Here is a 21,712-nt window from a genome sequence, read left to right on the forward strand (position 1 = left end):
GGGCCGTGAGAAAATTTAAATTGGAAGACACAAGTGAGACAAAGAAAAAATATTAACTATATATAGTTTTATATATATATCTATAGATAGATAGATATCCATGGTGTAAATCTCTCCTCTGAGGATCATGGAGTGAGAAGAGGCTCTGTGGAGAAGGCTACTTCGTGTGTGCAATAGAGAGAGACAGATGGGGAAAGAGGGTTTCAAGTTTGCTTTATATTTTTTTCAAGACTGTACAATAATGATTTTAAATTTTTTTCAAATATTGTGGATGCCAGATGATACTACGTAGAGACAAGCTTGTGAAGCAGCTCAGCTGTGTTTTCTTCCTTTTTTCTTTATGGCAGCTCAGCTTTTAAAAGGATACACCTGTGAGGCTCTGAGTGCGGTGTTCCAACATGTATCAATTCCTCGAATAATGATGTCTGTATAATTTGTATCTCCACCACAAAACTTGTCTTCATCTGTATGCCAACCTACCACCTGCCTTACCCAGCCCACAGTAGGTGTAGCAGGAAGAAACATCCAAGGGAACCCCAAAGCTAACCAAAGTCTGGGAGGACCAGATTCTTAGAACAAATGCCCTGACACTTCAGCTGACTATAGCAACCGGGAGCGGGGGTGAAGGGGCTATCTGCTGGTATCCCTCTGTGGGAGATGGGCTCTCCTTTCCTGCTTGTCACCATTCCCAGACCAGAAGACCAGACACAGGCTCACTTTATCCTTTTACCCCCACACACTGACCTCTGTGTCCTGGGATGTCACTGGGAGGTCAAGGGGCCATGGAGCTCCCCATGGCCAAGGAAGTCAAGCATGCCAAGCCAGAGTTCTGCACGCCAGTTCCCCAGGACTCTTGCCTGCTACACAGGCTTTACAACCACAGCTCTGCAGTTGGATCTTTCCTCAGAGGAGACCTCTCCCCCAGGACAGTGGGATAGGGAGTTAAGTGACAGGAAGACCTGGGAGCACCTCCTCTCAAAGAACTCCAATCACAGCAACTACTTGCCATCCTCCTAGCACTCCCTGTCCTTTCAAGCTCTGCATTTACTCACTCTGATTTTGAGGTGCCCTTTCCCCATTTATGCCTAATAAACCCTACTGATTCAAAGTTCAACCCAAATATCTTCTCTTTCAGTTAAATCATGTTTGTAGCCTAAAAGAGCTCCTTCTGATCCCACACTCTTCATTATGGCCTCAGTTGTAATTTAAGACATGGGGTCTCACCTCATCACTGGACAAACACAATGAGAATCAAAGACTGTGCCTGGGAGTAAGGGAGATTGAGGCTTGATTCCTGGATCACCCAGTTGCTAGCCCTGTAGCCTTGGTCAAGTTGCTTAGCTTTGCTAAATCCCCTTGTAAAACAAGGAAAATAAACAGGATACTTCTGAAAAGTAAACAAGATAATGCTCTTTAAGCCATTAAGCTCATAATAAATGTAAGTTATTATTGTCTGTCTCTCCTCCACCCCCACACCTACAGTATGTCAGAAAAGGCCTTGACCAGTTCAGTATCTGAGGGTGGGATTTTCCTAGTCCAAGTTTCCCATGTAAGTAGACTTTCTCCTACTCACATCTAGAGATGTGAACAGGCTTCCTCCTGAGAGAAGCCAAGATGCTGAAAAGATACTGGAATTTCTGAGAACCCAAGATTCTCAGAGAGGAGTGTGAGCTTATGCCTGTTGGTAAGATGGGATATAGAAGCAAAGATGGAGGGTTATCTGCCAAGGACGTGGCAATGCTTCTGTTGGGGAGGAGAAATCTTTTCCTCTACCCTGTTAGGTTCAGTGAATGGAAGCCTGTGAATTAAGCTCCCAGAAGACATAATAACAGGAGATAAGGCACAAGTTTCACTAGTATTTACCTGCATGGGAGTTTACAGAAAGGAAGTAAAATTCATAGAAGACTTGGGGCCTCATATACCCTTTTAACAAAGGATAGAGGGTTTGGGCACCAAGGGAACAATAAATTGTGTGAAGTAACTAGGAAATATATGGGGGAATATATGGAAGATAAGAGCTATTTTAGTGAGGTCTGTTTATGCAGACTTATCTTGATGTTGACTCCCTATCTTCAATTATACCGTTCAAGTAGTTAAGAGGAGGACAGAGAACTCTTCCTGTTGATTCTTAACTGCCTTCAGGTCAAAATAATCCTTATGCCAAAGTGACATATTTTGGAGTGGCATATTCTGATCCCTTGACTTTGTGTTATTCTTCAACTGCTGGGACCAGAAATCAAGCAAGTTCCACAGTAGCAAAGCCTCCTTCTGCAGCCATAAAGAATCTCCATGTTGGTCTCAGGATGGTTCTCAGACTCAAAGGAGCCACAGCATCTGGCCTGCATTCCTACATTCCCATCCCTTCAGAGCATCCGAGAAGGAAGCTCAAAGAAGACACTCTGAGACCAGGAAGGAAGCTACAAAAGACGTAAAGCTGGACCTCAGGTGATTAAGATCCACCCTGATTCCCTGCCAAGAGTCTGTGCTTTTGGGGTCTTGCTGAGCCACACTGCCTTCTCTGAGAACTGCCCTCCACTAACAGGCCTAGGACTCTGTAATTACTTCAGTAGTATATGGATCTATGTTTCTTTTACCCAGATGATAGACCTGGGATGGACCCTCAAACTAGGAAAGCCAATCTAGAACCTGTGCACAATCAGATTTTCTGTGAATTTGGAATTGGGGTGGGAGATCATTTTTTTTGATGGTACTGGCCCTGGAAGGTCATGCAGAAGAAGTAGGTCTGCAGAGAGAACGAAGTAGATGGCCCAAGATGTCTAGGACTTCAACAGATGGGGCTCAAGACTGGTTCCTGACTTACCTGTCCCATCTCCCCTCAAAGCCTGGCTGAACTTCCTGGGATTGGATTGCATGACATTCCCCTTTTACTAAGTAATTTCAATATTTCTGTCACTTGCAGCCAAAAGATCGTTGACTAAGACACTGACTGTCTTCAACTCCATGCCTGGTCCAAGGTCCCTCGGGGCCTGAGCTACATATCCAGAGCTCTGGCTTCCATCCTGGAGTTCAGAGCTTGACTAGTGAGTCTCCTAGGAACAGCCCCACCCAGAATTCAGCCCACTATTGGAGGGAGAGCCAGTACCATCACTCACCACTGTTTCAGGGCAGGGAGCAGAGTATATGTACCCATAGATCCCCTCCCAGAAGTAATATAGCAATAGTTGCCATTTATTGATGTTCATCCTGAATCAGGCATTATGTTAAGTGTTATAATTATTTCTAATCTTCAAACAACCCTGGTTGTTTTAATATTTTTACTGTTATCTAACTTAAATATACATGGAGACCAAAACGAGAACACATTCCTCATGCTTATAAGCTTTTATAAAGCCAAAAAAATTGCCAACCAAAACCATTTAAATGTATATAAACATTAGTTGAGACTACCAATTACTGTTTTGGCTGAAATTAAATTGCTAGTGTTGTATTTATTAAAAATGAAAGCACACAACATTGTAAAATGACTATAACTCAATAAAAAAATGTTAAAAAAAATGAAAGCAAAACAAAAACTGCAACCCCTGAAGTATTCCTATTGGCATCCCCACTGGAGACGAGGTTATGGTAGCTTAGAGTGGTAAATAATATCTCCCAAGGTTAAACACTGAGTGTTATAGTTGACCAGGATAAATGAAAAGTCCCAACTGCCTAAAGCTGAGATCCAGCTGCCAGAGGTCCTGGGCTGCCCTTTCACTGAAATGGTGAAATGGACAGGGGCATATCTTGAAAACTATAGCTGAGCACAGAGCAAATGCTTGTCAGAGGTTTGTTGAATGAATACATGATTGAATGGATACATTTGAAGATAGTTGTTTAAAAGAAAGTCTGCTTCACCCAAGCCATGCAAGAGTCGTGTAATTCAGCATGTTCCACTTACCACTGCTGCCAGCAGCCCTTCCCACCTCATTACCCAGAAACTAGTCTAATGGCATTAACTTTCCCAGCCAGCCAGGATACCATTAAAAGCTTCAGTCCAGCCACTGTGCCCCCACCCTGGGTCTTGGCTCTGGGCCCTAGGCTGGGAGAGTGGTCTGTTTGTTTACCAGGAATTTGGACCTTCTTCAGAGAAAAGTACAGATGACCTATTAGTCTAATTCAAGCACTTAGCAAGGAATGGCTGTTCTATTCACACCACCACCCTCGGGATAATGGAGCCAAAGCAAAGGGAGAGGCTTGACAGTTCAGAGATCTTCCTGGGAGAGGAGGAAGGGTAAAGTTCACCCAGTGCCTGACTGAAGTTTGCAGGAAGGCAAGTTGGCTGGACATTTTCTGGGGCAGGGTGGGGTATGGTGATACAGGAATGTAGGAAGAGGCTTCCCTTTTCCACCCACCATCTGGCAGCTCTTTTGTACTTCACACCCTCAGTCACCTCCTCACTGCCTTAAAACTTGGCTCAGAAAAAAATGGGAAGACAACCAAATACTCATCAATACAGAACTAGTTAAATAAACTATGTATGTAGGAATATGCATTCATACAAGTTCATGTTATACAGCTGATAAGAAGGATGATGTTTTTCAAGCTCTACATATGGATGTGGAAAGATGTCTGTGGCTTACACATTGATATGCAGTGTCCGATCTCAGTTACCTAAAATTATACATACCCATAGATTCTCACATGCACAGATATAAAGGGAGTAGTTTGGAAGTTTGAGAATGAGATTTTAAAGATTTTCATTTTCTTCTTTATAATTGTCTGTATTGTCCAAATTTTCCACAAAAAAACATACGCTGTAATTTCTAACTTTTTTCAGTTCTTATTATGTGTCAGACACATGGATTTCTTTCACATGGGTTATCTCCTTCCTAGTGAGGCAGTTCTATGCCTTTTCATGTTACAGATGTAGAAAATGAGGCACAGAAAGGTTAATACCAAGGTCACACAGCTACTGAATGACAAAGTCAAATGTTGTTGAAGGATTAAATGAATTATGCAGATACTTGCACACAGTAGGGACACAGTCATACTTGGCACACAGTAGGGGCTCAGTAACTGAGGATTATCATTAGTATTTATCACACTGCATTTTCTTATTGAATGTCTCATCTGTTCCCCTGCTGTGATGTGTGAAAGGCTTAAAAATAGGATCTGAGCATTATTATCTCAGAACCTCCCCCAGCGTCTCTTAGAGATAGCACTCATCAGATACGTATAAAAGAGTAAGCAAATGAATTAACGGACAAACGTCCACAGTTCTATAAATATATTTTCCCAACTACACTGCATGGGTGGCTGTCTCCTTATCCCAACTGGATTGCACACGAGTTCAAGGACAGTCTCTCCTTTCCTCTGGCCCCCATTATGGTTTGGGGCAGACCAATAACACAAGCAGGGGATCAAATGTTGTGGCTGCCTATGGACCCTCCCCATCACAGCTGCTGTGGCAGATCCCAGACAGTACCCCAAAACGGCTGTAAGTGGGACAGGTACCAGGTCCACAGCCTCCCATAAGCTATTTTTCTTCCAGCTCCACGTCAAGTACACAGAGAGGCTGAATCTTGCCTGGGGTCACAAAGCAGTTGGTGGCAGGGGTCCTGTGTCTCCTATATCACCTGGTCTGTGATGCTGTGTCTGTAATACCCGTATTTCTGTATAAACTCACAATGTGAGACAATGGGAAAAGAGCAAATTTTTAAGTCAAAATGTTTAATCATGATGCAAGAGCCTGGGGGGACTTTGGGACAGTAGCAGGAAGAGAGCAAGGCCCAAATGCTTTGCAGAATCCCAGGATCCCAGGGCAGGGCAGGGCAGGCAGTAGGTTCCCACCCCCTATTCAGAGGAGGAGACAAAGGGCCAGTAGTCTTGCTCTAGCCTTCCTCGTCATGAGGAATGTCTTTTTAGGCTGCCTCAGAATACCCAGCCCTGCCTACCTGGAGAACGCAACAGAGCATGATTAATTTGTTAGAGCCTGGGTGATCTGCTGGGCAGAAGGAAGGAATAAGGAGAGAGCCTGGTAGAGCTGGACACCACCAGAAGACATGGCTAAACCATGGTAACCAAGTCCTAAGGAAGGGAAAAGCCTGAGTCAGAAGTGGAGGGAACGAGAACTACACTAGTCCGTTTCTGTGGGCTGGGACTAGGGTTGCAACATTGTTCACTGAACCTCCTTCCTGATGCTGTCCTTTCCTCACCCCTTCCAGGCAGCAGGTCAGGCTGGGTGTGGTAGAGAAGAGAGCCACCCGGGAAGTCCAGCTACCAGAGGCTCGGGAGCAGAAGCAATGTAAGTACACAGGAGAAAAGAGAGGGCACCCAGGGCCGTGACCTCAGAGCAGGGTTTTTGTTCTGTGGAAGAAATGGAATGGAGTCAGCTCCACCCTTTCCACCACCTCAGCCTCAGTCAAGGCCTATCCCCCCTCCCGAGGTGTCCATCAGAGGAGATCACCCCTCTCCAACCCCTTGTCTGGGCTTCCCCCAGCCGGTCTGGTAGAGATAGGAGGGGGCGTAATAGAGGAGTCCTTACCTGGCGTTCCATCATGGAAATGGTAGGGTCTGCCCAGTCCTGGGATAAGAGTTGGCTGTGAAAATGCATCTTAGCTGCAATGGCCTCCACTAAGGAGAGAGAGAAAGTGGGTTGGAGGCAGGCAGATGTTCGAGATTTCTCAGGCTCCCAAAGAAGGAAAGGGAATGTCTCATGGACCCTGGGGTATAGGAGGGTAGGTGGGTGGCAGGTGGGAATGGGATGTTATCTCATCCTGCTTGCTATTCCTTGAGCTGAAGACTGTCCCTGGGGCCCAGAGAAGTGAAGAGGCAGCTTGGGGGTCACTCAGTGGGTGGGAGAAGGCAGAAAGTCCCAGGCTGGGGGGATGCTCTGAATGCAGGAGATGGACCAGAATGGACCAAAGAGCTGACCCCTTCCCTCTCAAGCTGAGCCAGTCTCAGGGACTGGGAGCAGGTGGAGCGCACTCACTGAGGCAGGGGTTGTGGGAGAAGGAATCTTCCAGCCGCTCACACTCCTCCTGCAGGTTGCCACTGCCTCGGCAGGTGCAGCTTAAGGCAACACTGGTGCTGACGTTGCTGACAAAGTTGGGAGTCATGGCAGTCCCTGTAGGGTGAAGAGAGGATGGTCAACTTTAGCTCCCACCCTCTCCCACCAGTCTCAGGACCACACCATCTGGGTTCAGCCTCCAGAGCATTTTCATTGCAAGAGCTCCCTACACATGCCCCCCAGCCTCACCAATCAGCCCCATGTAGGCTCGCAGACATCTGGACTGATCTGTTGCACAGGTCCCTAGGATGTCAATGGGATGGCAGTGGGTCTGAAAATCCGCCAGGCGCGATCTGGAAGAAGGGAATTTTAAGAGACCCTGTTGAGGATCTGTCCTGCAGCCTTCACCTTGCTGCAGCCTTCACCTGTGCTGCCCCTTTAGTTGACATGCCCATCTTAATACCAAATCCTCCCCTGCATTTCAGAGCCTTGTTCACAGTTTCCTCCATGAAGCATGCTCCTGTCACAATTAAATGCACTATCACCCTAGCCTCCACAGCATATCACTTTGAATTTGCTCTCCACAATCCCTAATTATGAGATATCAAGCAGCTTCTTTAATCTCAGCTTCCTCGACAGTAAATAGAGATGAAAACAGCACTACCTTGTGGATTTTTGTGCGGATGAAAAAGAGACTGCATGTATAGCATTTAACATAGTACTTGGTGTATAGTAAACTATTCAGTAAATGTTAAATATTGTTATTTTTAACACTCACCCTACAATAGCTAAAGCTGGTTATCTTTAAGTGATAGAATTATGAGTATATTTTTCTGTACATATTTCTGCCGTTTTCCATTTGGCCTTGTGTTAGATTGGTGGATTAGTTCTCTGTCATCCCACTCAATCATAAACTCCTTGAAGGAAGGGACATTATCTTAGTCATCTAGTCCAGCACTTGTTATGTAATAGTAACAGCTACCAGCTTGATAACAGGCAGCACAGCACAGCCTTTAGGAACACAGACTCTAGGCCAGACCTTCCTTCATCCCAAATCTCATTAACAAATCTGACTTAGCACCTAGGTGAATTTGAGCAAGCTATTTAAACTTTCTCCACTATAGTTTCTTCATTTGTAAACTGAGGATGATAAAAAAAAAAAAAAAACCCAGCATCTATTTTATAGGGTTCTTGTGAAGTTTAGATGGGTTAATACATGCTAAATACTTAAACAGTACTTGGCCCATAGTAAGTACTTAGCCTAAGTATTATGATTATTGAGAGCTCTGACTATGTAATATTTACAGAAGAGGAAGTGGGACTCAGAGAGGTAAAGTAACTTTCCCAAAGTTACAGAGAAGTGGTAGAACTAGGTTGCAAAACAAGGTTGGTGTGACTCTGTCAACAAATATCACTTGAAAGGATGATAACTTCAGTTTTGTGAGAGTTTGTCCTGAGAAGGCTAAGGAAACAGAGACCAGAGTTTTGCTTAAGAAAATGTATCAGACACCTTATAAATCTTGATGTCCGTTGATTTGGTTATGCCATTTGTAGCAACACAATCTAAACAGTAATTAGATTTGTGCATGAAGATTAATGAATAAGAATGATATTTTTTGCAGCATTATGTATAGCAATAAAGAAAGGAAACTAAATATCTAAAAATAGAAGGACGAATAAAGTATGAGGCATCCATAAAATGAAATACAACGTAGGCACTTAAAAATCAAGTTACCAGGGGGAGGGTATAGCTCAGTGGTAGAGTGCATGCCTAGCTTGCATGAGGTCCTGGGTTCAATCCCTAGTACTGTCATTAAAATAAATAAGTAAATAAATAAACTTAATTACCTCCCTCCACCAAAATAAAAAAAAAAAAAAAATCAAGTTGTCAAAGGCCAGAAAATGCAAAATAAACACTACCATTTACTGAGTGCTTACTCTATACCAGTAAACTAACTCTCTTCATAAATTATGCAATTTAACTCTCACCAGAATCCCATGAGGTCTGCATTACAATCCCAATTTTTACAGAGGACTAAGTGGAACCTTAAGTTAAGTGATAGAATTTTAGGTTAAGTGATGGGCTCAAGGTAACAGAGACCCAGGATTTAAATTCCAGTCTGACCTCAGAGCCTGTCTTCATGAACTCTATTCCATACTGCCTCCATCTGAAATGTTCACCAGATGCATACCATAAATGAAAAACAAAAACAAAAACAAAACTATACAAATATAGTCCCAGAATGTTTGATTTTGTTTATTTGTATAAGGGGGAAAACAAACAAACTAGAAGGAAATCCTCCCCAAAGTATGGTAGATTACCTTCTGGTGACAGATTTTGGGTGATATTTTTACACATTTTAATATTTTCTAAAGTTTTCACACAAAGGAGAAAAAATATATATGTGTGTATATATATATATATACACATTCTTTTTGAGAAAAGAGTTTCAGGAAGTATCGAAGGTAGATAGTGGCGAAGTCGGTCCATGGGCCCTGGCGGGGGTCAGCCGGGCACAGGAAGGCGTCCCGGAAGGAGTGGCGCCCACCCTGCCCGCCCGCACCCAGCACCCCGCACCTGCACAGCGGGTCGGCCAGGCAAAGGCGCCGCAGCTCCAGGCAGTTGCGGGGCTCGGAGGGCAGCGCGCAGCCGGGGGCGATGGTGTTGCGTCGGCGCTGTCCGCAGCCCTGGTCGGTGGGCGCGCACGGGCAGAGCAGCAGGCCCTGCGCGTGAGGCTCCGACGCCTTCTCGAAGAAGGCACGTAGCTGCCCTTGGCAGGCGTGGCGCTGGCAGCGGGACCCGGAACACGCCTCCCCGTAGGCCTTGCGCAGCCGGTCACACTTGTCATTAAGAGTGCACAACATGGCGAACTTGAGGCAGAGATCCGAGTCTAGCGGAGAGGGACACCAAGTCAGCGGTCCTCTCTGTAAACCTGCAGCCCAGCCGCCCTGGGAACTCCGGCAACCCTCTGATTTAAGGACGGTAGTCGGGGTAGGAGGAAAGGGAAGACTGCCCAGAGTAAGGCCACTCCACTCCTAATCCAGGGCGCTCCCTCTACCCACAAACTATATCTGCTCCTCATCATGACTAGGTTAAAAAAACAAAAAACAAAAAACACCTCCAGATACATCTAACACAATTATCTAGAATTCAAGCAGCCAGAAAACTCAAATAACCAAAACCCTTTCCTCAGTCCTATGCAGTGAGTGAGAGCTCATGGTGGAAAGCATAACCTAGAGGCCCTACAACATTCTAAAGTACTTTTTGAATGGTCCCAAAGAGATGCAACCAAACTCTATTTAGGATTTTCATTTTGCATCTGTCTATTGTGCTCAGTTTTAATATCACCTGCCCATCTTTCATTGACTGATACATGCATAAACATTCTCCATACTCTGAATCTTAGAAAACTATAGTGATATGTCTATTAACAGAATATTCCAGCAGCCAGAACAAGGGAGTAACTGGAACAGGTTATTCCCAGATTCCCTGTAACTAAGAGTTTGTTATGTATAAATCTTCACACTTTTCTCTCAAAATTCTAGTAATTCCAATAAACAGACTGTACAACAAAGCACACATCTCTCTCAAAAAGACAGTGCATGTGTGTGTTCTCTTCCAATTAACACAACAGCCTCACTTTCCTGAAAAACATGCATCATAGTACTTGGCAGACAGATGACTCCCCTTCCTCAGTCACCCCTGAGGAGTCACATTCTCTCTCACCATTTTCCCTGCCCAACACCTCACCCATCCCATTAAAATGGTTGAAAACAAGCAATTTCCTACTCTTTAGGGACAAAAGGCTGCTTTCCTGGCTGCCTTGAATGTGTGTAAATACTCCATTTCAGCACATTTTTTTCTGGGACTGCTGCCACTCCCACCAAACCCTTTGCAGAGACCCATCTTTTGGAACCAGGGAGCCCTAATGGGCTCTCTTCAAATGTCTCCCTAATAACTATTGCTCTTTGTTGACTCATGAAACTAGACTACGCCTCATAGCTCAAACTTGCACCCTGAGAGTACTTCTTTAGTTAGCCAGCATGCTAGAACTCTCCCCAGCCATGCTCCCAGCTTGTGTTCCTCACCAGCCACCCTTCCCTCAGGGTCCAGCCCCCCTCCCACACCTGAGCCCCAGGTTGCCTCCACACCTGGTTTGAGCATGTTCAGTTTGCTGAGATCCATTTTCCAAGGTTTTCTGGTCACTGTGTCTTCATAGGGGGAGACATCCAGCTCATAGTCACCTAGAGAGAAAGGTGGGGAGCAGCAGAATCCTGAGCACTGGGCTGGGGGTGGCGGCAGGAGGGACTGAGACTGCTGGGTCAGACCTCAAAGCCCTTCAGGGGAAGGGAAAAGGCAGAGTCTCTACCTAACTAACTGCATGCTGGGCAGAGGTAAGAAAAAAACAAGACCATAAATATACAGGCTGGGCTCAATGAATAAACTGGGTTTAATGATAAGAATAATAAGCTATCACTGGATGAGCACTCTGTACTAGGTACTGTGGTGTAAGTGAAAAATATATTCAATCTCAGTTAGTCTTCCTAGAAGTTTCTGGGTGAGTAAGAAGAAACTGAGGATGAGAGAGGTTAAAGCACTTGCTCAGGCTCATATAAGCTAATATGTGGAACTGGGATTTGAAACCCAGATTATCTGATTCCAGAGTCTCTGCTCCTGACCACTAAACACACTGCCTGTGGGCACATAAGCGGGCAAGTGGACTTGTTTTCTCTTGGTACTAGAGAAGGGGCAGTGGTGGACTGTGTTCCAGGCCCGACCACTTGGCTATGGAGATGCATCACATGCCGAGGAGAAAGAAATGAGACCAGGTCTGGAACTGAATTTGACTGAGAAAAGCAGAGAAGTCTTAAAAAAAATAAACTTAAAAATAAAAAATAAAAAAAATAAAAAAAAGTGAAGGAAGAGGCAATGATCTCAAAGGAAACAGCTTTCTCAGTCACCCTCATGGGGTTGTGAGCTCTTAAAAGGGACATACTAGGTCTTATAAAATCACTGCATAGCTCATACACATGGCAGGTGTTCAATAAATGTTAGTTAATAAATTTTGTTTGAAGGGAGAGGTGAGCTTGCAGGGATGTTACCCAATAGGCTTTTGTGAATGCATCTTTAGGAGGGAAGGGATATGGATGATATCAAACAAACAGGAAAGGATGGTTTAGATACTTGGGAAAACCTGGGAGCTCCCAAGGGAAAAGGAGGGGGGAGACAAGTGGATTCAGGGAGATGTCTCACAGGAAGTTCTGAAAGAGAGCTGATTAGGATGAGGTGTAGGAGTATGGTGAACTCTATTAGTGTTTCCAGTTGCTTGCTGTGGGAGGGTTATACAACCCCATCTGTTGCCATGTGATTTTCGGGCCCCCTATGAGAAGACTCTACTTTTCCACCCAACTGCAAGGCCTGGCCATGTGACTTGCTGTGGCCTGTGAGTTGTGAGCTGACGAGATGCAAATCATAACTGAACAGAAGCTTTCAGAACCATCACATGGTCCTGCTGCAGCCCTTTTCCCTCTACTATCCAGGCTCTGAAGAAGACAGGTGGAGCAAATACAAAGCTAACTCAGGGAAGCCCGCAGCAGATGTGTAATATGAACAAAAGATACATCTTTGTTGTTGAAAGCCAGAGATTTGGGGGTTGGTTGTTACTACACCATAACTTAGCAAATTCTTACCAAAAATGTAATTGGTATCTAGAAATGGAGTGCTGAAGTAACAAATGAAGATCTAAAATAAATGGTATTTGGCTTTGGGATTGGGCAGTGGGTGGTGAATAAACTGTTACTGGGGGCTGGGAAGATGGCAGCCCTCATTATGCAGTGGCAAAGCATTTGGTAAAATTGTTGTCTGCAGTAATTTGGAAGGAAGGTGATGTACTGAGTGAGCTTATACCTTAAAGGGAAGAAAGCAAGAAGCTGAAGATTACTAGTATGTCTTGACTGCTGATGGCTACATTTGGCAAGGTACTACAAGAAAGAAGCAAGCTCAGAGAAGAATTGACGAGTTTACAAATAGGGAGGAAACATAAAAGAGAAAAATAGAAATTCTAGGACTTGCAGGGTCCTAGAGATGCAATTGCTTCTCATCTTCAAATGGTAAAAGATAAAACTGAAAAATGCTTTGAGTAATAAGGTTGATTACAACTCAGCCTTGGGGGTAAAGACCAATTCAAGTTTGTGGCTATCATGCCCTTTGTGGAGATCTCTCATTGATTAAAATGGTATCCAATAAATCCTGCCAGTTGGATAAATGTGCTTAGGGAAAAAGACTAAGATAGTGGCTCTCTCACAGAAACCTGATAAGGGTAAGGTACTTTTAATTAGGTCTCGAAAGAGACGCATGTCTTGGAAAGGATTATAGGAAAGGCTACTGGCACATGAGGTGACAGTCAAAGGTATAAAAAGCAATTATGTTTTGAGAGAGTTGTATTGCTAGCAGCCACCAGCCTGGATTAAAAGAGCTTCTGACTATTTGAGACTTAAGGTGCTCCAACATTCCTCAGGTAGGAAGCAAGCTAAGAATGCTACTCAGTCCCTAAGGAGGTTGTAATTTCCAGTGCCCTTTTCAGATGTAGCCCAAGAAAATAATGGAAAAGAAAGGACCTCCCAAGGGGCTGGTAAGCTCCTGGGCTTTTTGCTCCCCAGTGGAGCAAAAGCAGGTCCTTATCAGAGAGCAATCCCTACTCCCAGGGAGGATTCATGTAGCAGGACTTCAGAACTGCTATGAATCAATGCTGTGTGCCTCCAATTACTCCCCTTTCTAACTGAGAGAGTTTGCTGTGCTTCTCCTGTTCCTGTTTCATTACTGTATATTAAGTACAGATGGGATGTAGGTGACTTTTCAGTCCATAGGCTTCCAGATTAAGAGGAACCACATCCAGACCTGATACAGAAATTATCACAAGATCCTAGACTTGGAGCCCGATGTCCTGCTTGGACAGAACTCTTAGGGCACCTTCCTTAGAAAGTGGGTTGGTATATTTTGCTTGTGGAAGGGAGGAAAACGAATGTTTTGACCAAGAGATGGACTATGGTAGATTGCATTATTGTTTCCAATCATTTTTGCCTTCTCTGTAAAAGTATACATCCTCATTTATGACCATGTGATTTTCAGTGTGTTCTGTGGGAGGAGTATACTTCTCCTTCCTACTGATGTCAGGCTTGGCCATGCAATTTGCTTTGTCAATGGAATGTGAGCAGATGTATTTTATGTAACAACTGAGCAGAAGCTATTAAAGGCACCACATGGTTCTGCCATTGCTCATTCTCCTCTGCCATGAGAAAGGAACATCCCAGGTAGAGGCTGCACCGGATCCCACAATGAAGAGGACACATGACACAGCCAAGATGGAACATCAGCAAAAACTTGACCTTTGTTTTACAAGTCCCTGTTTTGTCATTGCAGCACAGTCTAGTAAAACCTGACTCATCCAGAAAGGGATCTCTAGAGTCAGAGGAAGCTCCTCTCTTTGGCTCTTTCAGTGCCTTCTCTCTCTTACCATCTCCTGTCTGGTTAATGAGTACCCTCTTCATTAAAGGCTGGACCAGGACATTGCCTCCCAGTTTCTCTGAACTTATGGATTATGTTGTATTTGCAGCCTGTTTATGGGTTAAGACCATTTCCCTCCATTTGCTTGCTCTCTATACTCTTCTGTTCCAAGAGCTCACCAGGTTGGGCCTCAGCCTGGTTCAGAGCTCTGCCAAAAGGCAGCTACACGTTGCCAGGTAAGAAAGGGGAAAGTAGCAAGAAGGGAGGGCACTGCTGTGGGGGCCCAAAAGGATACTGTCAATTCCTCCTTCTACTTCTTACTGATGTCAAATGCAGAGTTTCATTATCATCCCTATAAAAAAAAAAAATCTATGTGGCCCAGATCTCACGGAATTTAAAAATAACCCCCAACAGCCATCTTAGCCCACTCTAGGATGGGGCCTCACCAATGCTGCGGGCAGGGTGAAGAGTCCAATAGATGTCCAGGCAGGTGGCTTGGTTCTTCATGCGCCGGTGGCAGGTACACCTCATTAGAGAGCTATTCCTAAGTTGCTGTGCTGCCTCCATACAATCTTCGGATATTGAAGGCTCCTCTTCAGAAGGTGATGGGATGCTTGTACTAGAGGCACAGGAATTCAGGTGGTGGTAAGTAGCATTGCAGATGGGGTCAGCCTTGCACTTCCTCCTGGCCTGGATGCAGCTGTTCATGAGTCGACCTTCTGTGGGGAGAGGGTCCCCTGTGGAGGGAGAGGGACCAGATGAGGCTCACATAAGGTCAGAGTAGCTGTCTGGGAGTACCAAGTCATAAGGCTGGGAGAGGGGTTCTGGATGAACTCTTTAGCAGGAAAGGCTTAGGGTAGCACAAAGGCCTTTAGGAAGAAGTGGGGAGAAAGAAGTCCAGCAGGAATGGAGAGTCTGCAGCTGTCACAATCTGGACAGAACAGATCAGGCTCAAGAAGAGGTGAGGGTTTGATGAAGAGAGGCTGCTTAGCCTCCTGGGAGGGGGAAGGAGAAAGTTGTTTGAAGCTGAGCCTGATGACTCTGTCAGGCACAGGCAAGAAGGCCTGAGCAGAGCTATGCCATGGGCAGGGCTAGCATCATAACCAGAGCTGAGAATGTGCACAGGGGTGCTAAATGATGGTCAGCAACAACTCTGAGTCTTCTACTAAAAGGCACTTAAAGACACCTTACAGTGGAAACTAGTTGGGGTTGGGGTGGGGAGTTTTTGTTGCTTCTTTCACTTACTCAGGAATATCAAGGTTGGTTATAGCTCAGCCCTGGAGAAAGGCCCTGCATCCTAGGACTTAGGATTCCTATCAAGGGGTAACACCACACCATCATCCCTCGGTTTTTCTAGGCAGAAAGTCTAGGAGTCATTCATTATTTAAAAAATATTTTACTTATTTATTATTGTGTTGGTTATTTTTGGCGGGGGAGGGAATTAGGTTTATTTATTTTTAGAAGAGGTACTGGGGACTGAGCCAGGACCTCTTGCATGCTAAGCATATGCTCTACCTCTTGAGCTATACTCTCCCCTCTTAGGGGTTATTCTTAATTCTTCTCTTTCATTCACATCCTATGTTCAATCCAACAAGTCCTGTCAACTACACTGAATATCTGGAATCTGTCCACTTCTCTACACATCCATCACCACTTCCTTAGCTTAAGCTACCATTAACTTTTGTCTGAACTAGCCAAGACTCCTTATTGGTCTCCCTGATTCCATCTTCCAAATTCATTCTTCCATACCATTCAGTCATCCTTTGCTTTCCAGCTTTATTGAGATATAACTGACACGTAACATTGTTTAAGTTTTAAGTGTACAATGTGATGATTTGATTTTTGTATATATTATAAAATGTTACTATAGTAAGATTAGTTAACTTCATTTCACATAATTACCATTTTTTAGTTGTTACATCTATCTTTTTTTAAGAAAATTTTTTTAGGTTGGAAAACATTTTTACTGAGGTAAAATTCACACCTGGTGATCGTTTTGAAATGTATGGAAATAGCAAATCATTATGTCTTACACCAGGAACATAATACTGTAAATCAATTATACTTAAAAACAAGCAAACAAACTCATAGGAAAAGAAATTAGATTTGTGGTTACCAGAGGCAGGGGGGAGGGGGAGGGAGAACTGGATGAAGGCAGTCAAAAGGTACAAACTTTAATTATTTAAAAAAAAATACATGCAACATAAAATTAACCATCTTAAAGGACACAATTACATGGCATTTAGTACATTCACAATGTTGTACAACCATCACTTCTGTCTAATTCCAATACATTTTCATCACTCCAATAGGAAGCCCATACCCATTAAACAGTCACTCTCCATTCTCCCTTCCCCCTAGACTCTGGCAACTACTAGTCTGCTTTCTGTGTCTGCAGATTTACCTATTCTAGATATTTCATGTAGATGAAACCATAAAATATACACTCTTGCATTTGGTTCCTTTCACCTAACATACTGTTTTCGACGTTCAAACACATTGTAGCATATATCAGTACTTCATTCTTTCTTATGAATAATATTTCATTGTATGGCTATACCATATTTTATTGATCTATACATTAGTTGATGGACATTTGGGTTGTTTGCACCTTTTGGTTATTGTGAATAGTGCTATTGGGAACATTCATGTACAAGTATTTGCTTGAATACCTATATTCATCTCTCTGGAGTATATACCTAGGAGTGGAATTGCTAGGTCATATGGTAATTCTATATTTAACTTTATGATGAACTGCCAAACTGTTTTTCACCATGGCTGCACCATTTTACATTCCTACTAGCAATGCACGAGGGCTCCAATATCTCTACACACTTGCCAACTCATGATTTCTGTTTTTTGCTCTGTTTCTATAGCCATCCTCTTGGGTGTGAAGTGGTATCTCATAGTGGTTTTCATTTGCATTTCCCTAATAACTAATGATATTGAGCATATTTTCATGTATTTTTAGTCATTTGTATATCATGTTTGATAATAAATTAACTGAAATATAACATACAGAAAAATACATGAATCAAAAATACATAGTTCAACTATATATAAAATAAATTTTAAAAAATCTCTTCTGTGTAGCACAGCGAACTATATTCAACATCCTGTAGTAACCTATAATGGAAAAGAACATGAAAACGAGTATATGTGTGCATATGTGTGACTGAAACATTATGCTGTACATCAGAAATTGACACATTGTAAACTGACTGTACTTCAATTAAAAAAATGTTTAGTTCAATGAATTTCAAATTATATATATCTGTGTAACCAGACCCCAGATAAAGGACCAGAACATTACCAGCGTCCAGAAGCCTTCTGCCAGTCACCATCTTCCCAACAAAGCCAATACAATAACTTGATTTCTAGCATGAGAGATTAGTTTTGCCTATTTTTCAATCATGCAACACGTGCTTTTGGTGTCTTGCTTCTTTTGCTCAATATTAACGTTTCTGAAATATATCCACACTGTTAAGTATAGTTGTAAAGCTTATTTTCATTGCTTTATAGCGTTTCATTGTGAATCTAACATAATTCTAATGCTGATTAACATTATATGGGATCACCTCTTAAGAATTATAAATCATATCATCTCATTTCTCTGCTTTAGTCCCTCCAACAACTTCTACTGTACTTAGGTTAAGATACAGTTTATGTACCCTGGTTACAAAGGCTTGTAAAGACTTGGTCCCTGCCCACCTCTCTAACCTTACCTCCTGGTTCTCTCTTCCTCTCCCACTTCCCTCCATTTGCACTGGCCTTCTTTCTTTTCTTTTCTTTTTTAAGTTTTTTTTTTTTTTTGTGGAGGAGGTAATTAGGCTCATTTTTGGAGGTTGTACTGGGGATTGAACCCAGCACTTTGTACACACTAAGCATGCACTCTACCACTTGAGCCATACCCTCTCCCCGGCCTTCTTTTTGGTTGCCATTGAATAGAAAAGCTTGTGTTCGCCTTAGGGTCTTTGCCCTAGCCTTGCTGCCTGGAATGCTCTTTCACATGATTTTCACGTGGCTGGCCCCTTTTGGTAATTCAGTTCACAACTTAAATGTTATCTTAGAAAGGCCATCCCCAGCCAACAAATGTAAAATAGCCCCCAGGTACTCTAACACATTGTTACTCCAATTCTCTGCATAGCACTTATCACTACTTGATTTTTTTTATCTCTCCAGCTAGACTTGGTGGCTATCTTACCAATACTCTTTTGCCAGTACCTAGTGCTTATTCTTTGTAAGCTCCTACTAACATTTAAAAAACAACCAGATAACAGAGGCATTCTGTGAGCCACCACTATCACTTCTTCTGGGCCCCTTCCCTCTACTTACAATCAAAGAGTTCCAGGCCCCTCTCTCTCTCCCTCTTCAGAGTCTTTAAGATGTAGACTTCTGAGCCCCAGCCCCAAACTACCGAAATCAGAATCTGTGGTGATAAAACCTGGGAATCACTGGAGAGGCACCCTGAAGTTTGAAGATTGATGCCATATCCAATGTGTAAATAAAGACAAGATTAGTAGTACTGTTTTCTCCCTTTGCTTCAGGCTCCAATATGCCTCAGCATGACATAGTTATCCTTTTACTTAAAAACTTTCATATTCTGTTCACCATGGATTCTTTGGCATTAATTTTGATTTTTAAAAGTACTTCATTAAAATATTCTTTATTAACTACTGAGTTTCTTGGGATCCCCCTTCCCCCCAACCCTTTACTCACCTCACCTTAGTCCCAGCCCAACCTAGGACAATGTACTTCACATTCTGGACCTTAGTTTTCCAAATGTAAGATGAAGGGATTGGATTAAACCAGAGTTTCTCATTGCAAGGGATGGGGAAGAGAGAGTATAGGCCCTTTTGGGGGGTATATCAGAATTTCCAAGGGAATATGTGGTTCAAAAAAGCATATATGACAATTTTATATGTAGAAGATGAAAAAATTTTTTCTGAAATTTCAAATTTTACTCAGGGAAAGCATGAGATTTTTATCTTTACCAAAAAGGGTACATGGACTTAAACAGTTTGAGAAATGCTAAATGTTTAAGATGTTACTGCTGTTAGGTACCCAATAAAGTGCTTGCTGAAAGAAATGTAGCAGGTCCGAGTCTCATTGCTTTAACTGGACTAAATACTGAGTCATAATCCTTTTCGAAAGGAAACCTCTCTAATTTCTTAGCTGATAGTTCACCAAGTCGGAGCGAACAGTGGTAGATTAGGGGCACTGCAGCTCAACAAAAGAAGGTGGGCGTCATGTTAAATTTCATCATAATAGGGTAGAACTTGTTCCTTTAAACCGGTTATGAGGAAGGTGTTTAAAGTTTACCCCTAGTCCTGACATGCAACCATACTGTTAGGGTTAGTGAAATTTCCTAGGCAGTCAAATCAGATCAGTGATGTATTGCTGCCCTGATTTACTGATGAAGCCAGTCTGGACCGACCAGTCCCTTCTCACCTTCCTTCCATATCTGTCTCTCAGCCAGGACTGCATTTCTGCAGTACTACTACCTTGTGGACTGAGCTCACGTGTAGATTGATGGTCTCTGCCTCAGGACTCACTCCAGTCAGGCTCTGGACAGGAGCCCTACAATGAGATTTCATGTACCAATCCCACCCGCAAAGGCATGTTCCTTGGGGGAATGGCATACTTCTAAAACCAGGCTTGAACTATGTTCCACAAAACAGCTGTTGTGGATCTGTAACAGGGCAAGGCACTATGCTAAGCAGCTTGTGGTTCTAGAAAGGCTATCTTGCCCAATAACGACTTTTTTGCTCCAATTAAAATAATAATGGAATAGATCTTAAAGAGTGGGGTTTGTTGATGGTGAGCAATGTTCTCAACAACACAACTAAATAATGATATTGCTAAGTTCTGGGCAGCAGTTTTCAACCCTAATTTGTGACAAGTCAGTTTTAATAAAAACTTCTCTATCTTCATGTGTACCTAGTGCCCCCTTCCCAGTCCTTACAGGTAGTGAAGTTGAAGCCCCTGTGAAGCAACGGCAGTCCTGCTTCTGATTCTCCCAGCCTCCTAGAGATACTGTCTTGGTAGTTACCTGGATGCGAGTTGTTCTGTGACTGTGTAGATGCACCTCAAAAGAGGGAAGTGGGGGAACCGGGAATGAAGGCATGCTTGGGTGCCCTGGCCATGTCTGGCACTCAGTCTACAGGTTCAGACACGGGACTAGGCGTGAAACCCAGCCTCTTTGTGGCACTCTGGTCTTCCTCCTCTAGTTCCCTCGTCTCGGACAGACCGTCGCCCGGCCCCAGGCAGCGGTGTGGCGACTGAGCCCTCTCAGGGCAGCAGTACGCGGGCCCCGCCTACACGCTCCCCTTCATGCACCCCCTCCACCCTCGGCCCGGCAGCCGCTGAAGTGGTCTCCGCGGACTCACAGACGACACTCACCTGCTCCGAGCGACAGCGGCAGCGGCGGCGGCAGCAGCAGCAGCAGCAGCAACAGCAGGAGCGCCAGCGGCGGCGGTCGCGGGCTTCGGGGGCGCACCATGGCGGGGGGCGCACGCCGGGTGTCCGGGGGCGCTTCTCTGGCACCTCGCGCTGGAGCTCTGAGAGGGGCTCCTCAGCCGGCGCCTCCCACCGCTGCCTCCTGCCCCTCCTCAGGCGCGCGGCGCCGACACTCTCCCACCAGGGTCCTGGGCGCCGCCCTCCAACTCCGAAGCGGACGGACGCACCACGCCGCGTCTTCTACTGGACGGCGACAGCGGCAGGGGAGGGGGCGAGAGAGGGCGCGCGCTCAGGAGCAGCCTGGGCTTGGGCGCGAAAGCGTGCTCCACCCTGACCTGCCCACCTGCTGTCGCCTGCCAGCTTCGCTTTGAGGAGGCTTTCTATTCAAGACACTGTGGAAGCTACTGCTGGAGATTCGCCATCTCCAGGGTCCAGCTATTTACCTAAAAAATCATCTAGTCTCACTTTCCGGAACCCCCTCCTCACTGCCACTAAGGAATCACCCCAATGAAATCTTGTAATAAATACATATGTTAAAGTTATACGTACAAGGCACTTGCGTTTCTAGTATTTTTTTCTCTTAGATTTGCCCATCTATGATTTCATTTCCCCTCGTAAATATCTTCAAGAGTGAGGTTCGGTTGTCATTAACCCCAAGATTCTGCAAGGATGGGCCCCAGAGAGGTGAAATGGCTTTGCTGGGAGCAGACCTGAAACTAGATCCCAGGACCTTTGCCAGACCAGACTCCTCTCAAAATTCAGCCCCGTCAGTATCGTGAAGGATGATCCAAGGATTAAAC

The 21,712-nt window shown here is 44.2% G+C and overlaps 1 protein-coding gene across 1 annotated transcript; it reads right to left on the reverse strand.

The window, feature by feature from the left end:
* Window positions 1-5,640: 5,640 nt before the first annotated feature.
* Window positions 5,641-21,133, reverse strand: GFRA3 (GDNF family receptor alpha 3). The gene is made up of 8 exons (XM_032476841.1): window positions 20,856-21,133; window positions 14,900-15,190; window positions 11,102-11,194; window positions 9,528-9,840; window positions 7,199-7,302; window positions 6,932-7,066; window positions 6,485-6,573; window positions 5,641-6,306 (listed from the first exon to the last, which is right to left on the reverse strand). Exons 1-8 carry the CDS (start codon window positions 20,953-20,955, stop codon window positions 6,217-6,219), a joined length of 1,215 nt encoding a protein of 404 aa, XP_032332732.1. The 5' UTR covers window positions 20,956-21,133; the 3' UTR covers window positions 5,641-6,216.
* Between the last annotated feature and the right edge of the window lie 579 nt (window positions 21,134-21,712).

Source organism: Camelus ferus, chromosome 3 (genome assembly GCF_009834535.1).
Source record: "Camelus ferus isolate YT-003-E chromosome 3, BCGSAC_Cfer_1.0, whole genome shotgun sequence".
In the NCBI taxonomy this organism is placed as follows: Eukaryota; Metazoa; Chordata; class Mammalia; order Artiodactyla; family Camelidae; genus Camelus; species Camelus ferus.